Raw genomic sequence first — 9,565 nt, 5'->3', positions numbered from 1 at the left:
CGAGAGACCTTATTCTACAGTGTATTCCAGGCTTGAGAAGGAGAATGTAATGGCGACAGACCCCGTTGGCTCCTGGAGGCGGGATAAGCAAAATAATAATATTAATAATAATAATAATAATCCTTTGCATTGGATTACAGTGCCTTATCCTGGCTTCTAGACGTCTCAAAGCGCCTCACGGAAGTCACTGTAAAATGTGGTGCCAGTTCAGCTCCAACTTGGACTATATTGCCACTGAACTTCGATCCTCAGACATCGTACTCACACTCTTGTTGTTCTGTAGCTCAGTGGTTAGACCATTCGCCTCACAAGCGAAGAGACCTGGCAGGGCGAGATGCTGGGCAAGTTTCCTTACCCCCCCCCACCCCCGCGCCTGGTTACCCAGTGAGTAGGAACCTGGTTATTTGTCGGTTGGCGGATGGCTTTTTGTGGGGACATTGCTGTGCGCGATTGACTGCCGCGTTTCGTCCACAAAATATACAGTCATTTCACTTTGTAGCGTAGCCGGGGAAAGCGCTTCGAGACGTCTCGAAGACGTGACGAGGCGCTGTAACAAACGCCAGGATTATTATTATTATTTTGGCATAGTGAGCGACGAGACCTCGCTCTCTGTCAGTTTCCCCCTTGGCAAGGTCCATCCCATTCGTGGAGTACTTGTGTTTCCGACTCTTAGATCCTACGTTAATGCTCCCCATATTAAACTCCATCTGCCATCTATCGGCCCAGGCGACATTCCTACGGCTTCTCTCACACTCTCTTACTCCTTCGCCCGTGCAATCGGTTCCTCCTGCACTCAGTTCCATCCCTCGGATAATTAATTAAATTAAATAGCTGAAAATAATACTAATTTGGTCACTCAATCCACAGCTACGTGTGGGACGCTGTTGGGCGCAATTGGCTGCCGCTTTTCGTCCACAACGTACACAGGCAATTCACTCTGGAGTATATCCTGGGAAGCGCTGTGAGACGTCTCAAAGACACCCTTCAAACACGAGGATTATTATCATTACCAGATGTCAAAGAGAGACAGACAAGAGAGACAGACAAGAGAGACAGACAAGGCCGTCCAGCAATAAATAATCACTTTATTCAGTTTAGTTCAAAAAACAAATAACTTTTCTCAACACAAAACACAGTCCTCGCATTTTTAACCACTTGAAGACATTTGGGCGTCACACAGCAATAGATCAAATACATCATATTACGTACAATTCACAGAGCCTACAGTACGGAAACTGGACTCACAGCCCAACCAGTCCGTACAAGGGTTTCTATTCCACATCAGTCTTCCCCAACTCCTTACTCCCTCCCATACCCTTCTCTTCGTTTTTCCCACAAAATATAGTGAAGTCACTTTACAGTATAGTCTGTGACGCGCTTTGAGACATCTCGAAGACGTGATAAGGCGTCAATATCAAACACAAGGCTTATTATTATTATTCTCTCTTACGAAGGTCTAGTTTCCTCTTGGAAGCACCTACACTGACTTGCTTCAGGCAGCGAGATCCACCACCTCCTCACCCTCTGCACGAAGTAGTTCTTCCTAAATTCTCTATCGGAATCCCCGAGTTCTCCGTCTTCTACCTGTGTCGAGGCTCTGACGATACATCGATACATATCACCGTGCGACGAGCTCCACTGCCGTCGCTCGCTTACTCCCGGAGTTTGATGAGCCCGCGGAGCCGGCCCCAAGGCAGAGCGAGGACGGTCTTGATCTCGGCTCGGAAGCGCGCCTGGGTCACGGCGTAGACACACGTGTTGGTGCAGCAGTTGAGGAGCAGAAGCATGTAGCCGGTCTCTCTGGCGATGTACAGTGGGTCGCTGGGCCCGGAGTGGGAGCGGGAGCCCGTGGCCCTCCAGTACAGGAAATACATCACGTAACTTGACCACAACAGGATGAAGGTGCCAGATATCCCGAAAAGCACCACGATCGACCTCCTGCGGTTCTCCAGCTCCGGGTCAACTCCGCACCGCTCTCCCAGCTTGCCCGCCCTCAGCGCCCGGCGCACCCGACTGCTCCGCACAATGTGCCTGACCGTCAGAGCGTTGAGGAGGAGAACGAGCACAAACGGCAGCAACGGAGTCAAAATGCGCTGGAGCCAGGAAAAGGCAGTCCAGGCCAGAGACGTGTAGTAACTGGGCTTCGTTCTACAGAACCAGGGCACCCGGTTAACCGTGAAGGAGGGCTCGTATTTGAAGCAGCGAGGGATGTTTTGTAGAGTGAGGAACAGGCAGACGATGGCTATGACCACAGCTGCGGTCTGCTCCGTGCAGCAAACGACTTTGAGCCTCTGGTAGCAGATGGCCACAGTGCGGTCCAAGGTGAAGGCGACGGTGAGCCAGACCGAGCTGTGCCGGGTCGAGTAGAGCACGTAGGCTCTGAGCTTGCAGACGGGTGTCAGGCTCAGGAAAGTGGCCGGGAAATAGAGGCCAGCGATGCGGTAAAGGATGACATCCGTGAAGACAACCAGGAGGTCGGCAACTGCCATGGACAGCAGGTAGCGAGTGACTGACCTCGAGAGACCACACTCCCCCCGGATCAAGATCACGATAGTCAGAGAGTTCACTGGAGGGAGAGAGACAGAGAGAGAGAGAGAGAGAGATAATAATATGATAATAATCCTGGCCTCTTGGTGTCTGAGCCAGACTGAGAGACGAGCCTGTGCCCGGCACATGGAGACCCCTGGCTGGTGATGCCCCCTGACTTGGAAGAAAGATGTTGTCACCCGCGTCAAGTCCTGGAGCTCAGTGGTTCGAGCTCTCGCCTCGCAAGCGAAAGGACCCGGGTTCGATTCCCGGGCGGGTCAGGGCGAAACTTAGCGGTAAGTAGGAAGGCGGTTGTTAGTCGATTGGAGGATCGCTTTTCCGGGGGTAATAATCCCTTCAAAATAAATAAAAATAATTTGGTCACTCAATCAGCTTGTGGGGACGTCGCTGGGCGCAATTGTCTGCCGCGTTTCGCCCACAAAGCACGCCATCAATTCACTTTACAGCATATCCTGTGAAGCGCTTTGAGACATCTCGAAGGTGTGATAAGGCGCCGGGTCAAATGCGAGGATTATTATTATTATTTATCCATTAGGAATAGGAAGTTCTGAGAGCCGAGCAGAGACGAAGCAGTAACGGTGGGAATCTTACTCACAGGGAACCCCAGTCACTGCCAGGAGAGGGTAGTAAATGGATTGAAACTGAGCCATCCTGTGCGACTGAGCCATGGCAGAGAGGAGCCGAGGGTGAAAGGAGACACCAAGAATCAAGACGTCCTCATTTATCTCCCTGACAAAGCCCCGGGGAGATCTTGTCCCAGGCCCATGTTACACACACCTACATTAACAAACAGTTACACAACACCTTGTACCTCATACCCAGGGGAATCGGAGGTCTCAGCCTGGCTCAGTCTCTCACACTCGCTTCCGAGTCAACATGTTGTAATTAGCAGCTCAGGGAATAGACAGCATATGTTTTGTCCCCAAAATACCAAGTCTCTACAATTTACAGTGTGTCCTGTGAAGCGCTTTGAGACGTCTCGAAGACGTGATAAGGTGTTGTATCAAATGTAAGGATTATTATTAACATGGCAGCAAATCATCGCCCGGATCCCGGCCTTCTGGTTAAATATGTGAAGGTTTTATGAGGACCCTCATGATTTGGGGCCCGTATTTTAATCCAAAACCCCCTTTTCGAGGGGCCAGTCAGCCACGAGGTCAGGTTAGAGCAGTCGATCAAACCGCGGAGACCGTGTGATACAGAGAGAGGCCGTTCTGACCATTGTCCACTGTGAGGTGACGTTGATAGATTGTTGGTAGGTCAGGGGTTTGAGGGATATGGGGCAAAACGATCTAAATAAATGGCAGAACAGGCTCGAAGGGCTGAATGGCCTCCTCCTGTTCCTACGTTTCACGTTTGCTCCTCTCAGATGCCCTCCATCCTAATCTCAATCCACGACTGTTTGTGGGGCGCTGATCTGTGCAATTGGCTGCTGCGTTTCACCCACCTCAAGAGTGTGAGGATAGATATTTGTTAGGTCAGGGTGACTGTGACCTGGTAACCCCTTATCAACCGCCTGCTCCCTCCGCTCTGTGGGCTCCACGTCCTACCATCCCTCGCCTGCTTCAAGGTCCATCTCAAGTCCCTCCTCTGCTTCCACCTCCGACGCATCGCCCGTCTCTGCCAATACCTCACTCTAAAAGCCCCTGAAACCCTGGTTCATGACTTTGTCACCTCTCGGATGGACTCTTCAAAGGCCCTCCTCGCCAGACTCCCCTCCACGACCATCCATAACATCCAAGTCATCCAAAACTCATTCTTACCCGCACCAAACTCCGCTCCCCGATCACTCCAGTCTTTGCCCGACTGCACTGACTGCCTGTCCCAGAGAGGATCCACTTCAAGATCCTCACCTTGTCTTCAAATCCCTCCACTCCTCTGCACCCCCCGACCTCTCTCCTCACAACAGTGCCCATTGCCTTCGTTCCCCGGGTCTGGCCTCCTCCTTGTCCCCCGAGTCCTCTGCTCCACCCTCGGCGGCCGTGCCTTCAGCCACTGCGCCCCGAGGCTCTGGAACTCCCTTTCTCACTCCCTTCGCCTCTCCCCCTCTCTTCCTATTTTCAGGTCTCTGCTGAAGACTTTCTCTTCGATCGCACCTTTGGTCATATTCCTCCCCATCCCCCACCCCCTCCCCCCTCCTCTTGGCTCCTCCCCTCCCCTGGCTCCTCCCCCCCCTGGCTCCCCCCCTCCCCTGGCTCCTTCCCTCCCGTGGCTCCTCCCCTTCCCTGGCCCCTCCCCTCCCCTGGCTCCTCCCCTCCCTGGCTCCTCCCCCTCGCCTGGCTCCTCCCCTCCCCTGGCTCCTCCTCTCCCCTGGCTCCTCCCCTCCCCTGGCTCCTCCCCTCCCCTGGCTCCTCCCCTCTCCTGGCTCCTCCCCCTCCCCCTGTCTCGGCCCCGGGATCCGTTACTGTGAAGCTCTGAGACGCCGTCCGGCGCGGAGGGCGCTATATACATCCAAGTTGTTGTTGTTGTCCTGGTGTGAAAGACCCCGTGTAAATGTAATTTTGTATTATATTGAGGTGTACGGGGTATGGGATATAATTGGACTTGAGGTACAGATCAGCCATGATCTTATAGAATGGCAAACAGGCTCGAGGGGCTGAATGGCCTCCTCCTGTTCCTATGTTTCTATTAACATACAGTCAATTCACTTGGCAGTTTACCCTGTGAGGAGCTTTGATACGTCTCGAAGAGATTACAAGGTGTCGGGATTATTATTATTTATTATTGATAAGGCACTATATCAAATGCAAGGATTATTATTATTATTATTATTATTATTTGCCTGGCCCTGTTCTATCTCATTCCACCCACTGTGTGGCTCCGTGGCTTAGTTGGTTAAAGCGCCTGTCTAGTAAACAGGAGATCCTGGGTTCGAATCCCAGCGGGGCCTGACCAGGAATTTTTAAATCTCCTGAAAAGAAAAGGCTGTATTATTGGGAAGGAAATACTGTTGAAACTGCCGGGATATTTCTCTCAGTTTCTCTCAGCCATTCGTTTCTCAAACGACCCTCTCAATCGACCTTGCAATTTTATCAACCAGGGAAACAGCTTCCCTCCAGGTGGATAGATTGCGGTTATCTTGCTTCGAACAAACAAGGTTAACTGGTTGATGTTATTGAAGCGCGTGAAATAATTACAACGACAACTTGTAACGTGTATGGATCCCTCACCCAGGGAAGCGTCCAAGAGCGCTTGACAGTGGTGGAGCAGAGCTTGGCCATTGATATCACTATCTTGCCATTGATATCACTATCTGGGCCAAGCTTGCCCTCTGCTTGCCCAGCTATGACCACCGGGCCCGTTAGAGCTTCGGTTTGCAGGGTTAACAGTGAAAAGATTCCCTGTCCCCAGTTCTGGCTCATCAGCAGAACCTGGAATGGCAGACCAGTCACTGGGGGCAAGGAGTCATCCCGCTCCTTATCACATTGTTGAGAGCTTAATAATAATAATAATCCCTTCATGTGATACAGCGCATCGCATCTTTGAGATGTCTCAAAGTGCTTTACTGAACACACTGAATAGAAGTGTCGTGACTGTGTATTTTGTGGGCAATACGAGGCAGCCAATTGTGCCCCGGCAGTGTCCCCCACAAACAATTTCCGTGTAAAATTCGGTATTGCATTTTTTTTAAATGTAAAAAGGTTTAAAAAATATTAAATAACGACAGTGAATAATCAACACTGATAGGAACCATCACAAGTCCATGTTCACCGCTTTTATTTGCTCGAATTATATAACCACGGTCAATGTACAAATCCCACCCCCCAACGCCCCACACAATGGTGAAGTAACCCACGTGATAGTCAAGCATTGGGATTGGCGTCATAGACTGAGCGATTGGGAATACGCCTTATGGATGTGGCAGAAGATGGCGGAGAGAGGGGGAGTGGGTGGAGGGTGGGATGTGTGGGGGAAAGAGAGATATAGAGACGTCTCAGTTTTGCTGGGGGTAGATATCTGAGGGACTAACAATAACAGTGCCTTTGGTCTCATACTTCATAGTGTTCCAGTCAATCACGTTGCCTCTGGGATTGATGGATTTCCTGCTGCGTTGCCTGATCTCACTGGGAACCAGGATGTAATCCCACAGATGGATGTCAGTCATCTCCCCAATAAAGCACTCTTTCTTCTGGAACCCCCCCTGTACGTTGTCCTGATCTTGGCCCAATATGATGACTCCGCCCGCCTCCAGCGTGCGACCGGTCTGGTACTTCTTACGGACGCTGCGAGTGCCGTTGACCCACAGGGCGGTCATCCCGGTCTTCGACTCCCAGGTGACGCACAGGGGTGTCCATCCCACCTGAGCCATGGAGGCGTCAAAGAGCACGGGAGGTCCCGAAAGGTGGAGGCTGAACTTGCCGTTGGTCTCCCTGCCCAGGAGCAGCTCGTTGTTGTGGTTCTGGGTGGCGTAGGAGAAGATGGAGAGGACTCCGCCAGCGTCCGTCAGGATCTTGGCGCAGAGGGTGAAGGCGGTCAGGCCCATGGGCTTATTGGGCTGCACCTTCACGTAGCTGTCGTCTGTCTCCATCGGGAAGTTCAGCGACTGCATGAGGAGCCCTGGGCACAAGACCAGCATCAACACCAGGTCACCCTCAGCACCGGATCGCCGACGATCAAACCGGTTACCAAACCGTCAGGTCAACCGGGTCAACAAATCAAACGGTTATTCAATTATCCCCCAATCGACTGACAAGCGGGTTCCTACCGACAGAGGCGTTGGTGCGTGTGTGTGTGTGTGTGGAGTAAGGAAACTTGCCCAACGTTTCGCCCTGAATCGCCCAGGAATCGAACCCAGGTCCTCTCGCTTGCGAGGCCAGCCCTCTGATGACTAAACAACAACAACTTCCATGTACATAGTTCCCCCCCTCACGCGGGCTGGTGTCCCTCAGCTACAGAACTCCACAGATCACCAGATCGCAAGGTTGTTCTGGAGGACGAAGACCCTTCAGCCTCGCCCCCGGTTACTGTGACGGTGACTCACCTTTGCTGAATGCGGCAGATGCGGCCATGATTATCGCCAGGAAAATCACAAGTGTCTTCATTGTGGTTTCTGTTAAGAATTTTGAGAGTCAGTGAAAACAGGACAACGCGAGAGAGAGAGAGAGGAGAGAGATCCATCACCCCACACACCCCCATGTCAGTAACAAATTATCATAACCCTTACATTTGGCACAGCCCCTTTCACATCAGGAGGACGTCCCAAAACTCTTCACGGGATTTATTGTAAAGTGGAGTGACTGTGCGTTTTTGTGGGCAAACATGGTGGCCAATTTTGCCCACTGTGATGTTCCCCCCAAACATTCATGAGGTGAGCGAGAGATCTTATCTGGGGGATATTATTGACCAGGACACTAGGGGAAAGAGAGAGAGAGACTCCCTTCTCTTTTCCCGACAGCGTCTCGAAAGATCGTGGGGCTTGAACCCACAAAGTACTGAGGCGAGTGCGCAATCAAGTGAGCCAGGCTGGCACAAGGACTCAAGGCACAAAGGAAGGATTTGGAGATGGAGAGACCTGGCGAGGTGGTGGGGGTGTGGCGAGAGACTCCAGGATGGAGGGATTCTGAGATGTATTTCCAGAGAGCAGAAATGGCTGAAAGTGGGACTCACTCCCACCTCAGATCATTAACCCACAGGATATTTAACACATCCCCCAAGCCGGCATCTGGAGCTGTCACCAGTGCTCAATGAACGAATGGCACTAGGTATCTGAGAACCAAACAAATCCTGTCAAAGCAGAGACAAAGAGGGTCTTACCAAGGGTCCCAAACCAAACAGGAAGCAAGAGCAGAGTCTCCACACGCTGCCTCCTGCAAGCGAACAGTATTTATATGCAGCGGGAGATCACCCATGTCAACAGGAACCAGTCAGGTCCAATTAACGTAGTCATGTGAGAATGGAGACTGGCCATTGAGTGGAGAGATGGAGAGAGGACAGGTTCCATGAGCACATGTGCCAGGTTCTCGTGTGTAGCTCCAAAGCTCAGGTCTCGGTCACCCTGGGGGCGATGAGCTAACTCTGCCAATGTCAACAGCAAGAGGCCGACTGCCTGTTGACTGATGATCAAGGCACTAATCCATCCTAACAGTCCACCCCAACAGATCTGTAGGAAGACATTGTAGGAAATGTATGGCTCCCAAGGGGTCTACCCCTCTCCTTAGGCCTAAGGCCGGGGAGAAGGCATAGCTACGTTTCCTTACTGCGGACGCACACCTCTGCTTAACTCGCAGTAAGTAGGAACCCGCTTGTTAAGTTAATCTGCGGATGGCTTTTTGGAGAGTAATGAATAATCCCTTCAAAATAAATAACAACAACAGCTTGAATTTATATAGCACCTTTCCTGTGGGGTAGCAGCCTGGAGTGCTTGAATGACTTAACGAATGAATAAACAAACAAACAAACAAACAAATAATGATAATTTGGCCACTCAATCCACGACTTTTTGTGGGACACTGCTGTGCACAATTGGCTGCAGCGTTTGGCCCCCGATATGCGCAGTCACTACACTTTGCAAAATATTCTGACATCTCAATGACGTGATAAGGCACTGTATCAAATGCAAGGATTATTGTGATGGAAACGGTGAAAGCAGAACATGTTGATTCTTTCCAAAAAAGCGCATTTAGGTAGATTTATTTCAGGAAATAATCTCTGCGCGACCCGATGTGTCAAGCGACTGTCAGGATGGTTGGAAGGCGGACTAGATTCATCAGGCTCCGGCCTGCTCCATGTCTCCCCCCCCGAACCCGCCCTACCATCGGTGGCCGGGCTTTCAGCCTCTCTGCCCCCACACTCTGGAACTCCATCCCACGATCCCTTCTCCTCGCTTCCTCCCTTCCTCCTTCAAGGCCGGTCTCAAGACCCTTCTCTTCGTCCGTGCCTTTGGTCTCCCTCCCACCTCTTTGCCTTCACTCACCCGTACCACCCCTCCCCCCATGCTCGGGCCCCGACACCTGACTGTTCAGCGCTTTGGGACGTCCTCCCGACATGAAAGGCGCTCTATAAATGTAATTTTGTTGTT

At 51.6% G+C, this 9,565-nt stretch overlaps 1 protein-coding gene and 1 non-coding gene across 2 annotated transcripts; one reads left to right on the top strand and one right to left on the bottom strand.

Annotated features, from left to right (window-relative positions):
- Positions 1 to 5,363: 5,363 nt before the first annotated feature.
- trnat-agu lies at positions 5,364 to 5,437 on the top strand. Its single transcript has one exon. It is a non-coding gene; the product is annotated as a tRNA-Thr (tRNA).
- An 810-nt stretch (positions 5,438 to 6,247) lies between these two features.
- Positions 6,248 to 8,383, bottom strand: LOC103172126 (C-reactive protein-like). The gene is made up of 3 exons (XM_042345332.1): positions 8,302 to 8,383; positions 7,529 to 7,597; positions 6,248 to 7,104 (listed from the first exon to the last, which is right to left on the bottom strand). The coding sequence occupies exons 2-3, from the start codon at positions 7,587 to 7,589 to the stop codon at positions 6,482 to 6,484; spliced, it is 684 nt and encodes a 227-aa protein (XP_042201266.1). The 5' UTR covers positions 7,590 to 7,597; positions 8,302 to 8,383; the 3' UTR covers positions 6,248 to 6,481.
- Between the last annotated feature and the right edge of the window lie 1,182 nt (positions 8,384 to 9,565).

Source organism: Callorhinchus milii, unplaced genomic scaffold (assembly GCF_018977255.1).
Source record: "Callorhinchus milii isolate IMCB2004 unplaced genomic scaffold, IMCB_Cmil_1.0 Scaffold41, whole genome shotgun sequence".
Taxonomy (NCBI): Eukaryota; Metazoa; Chordata; class Chondrichthyes; order Chimaeriformes; family Callorhinchidae; genus Callorhinchus; species Callorhinchus milii.
The sequence above is the reverse complement of the archived record's forward strand: the minus strand, read 5'-3'. Positions and strand labels throughout refer to the sequence as shown.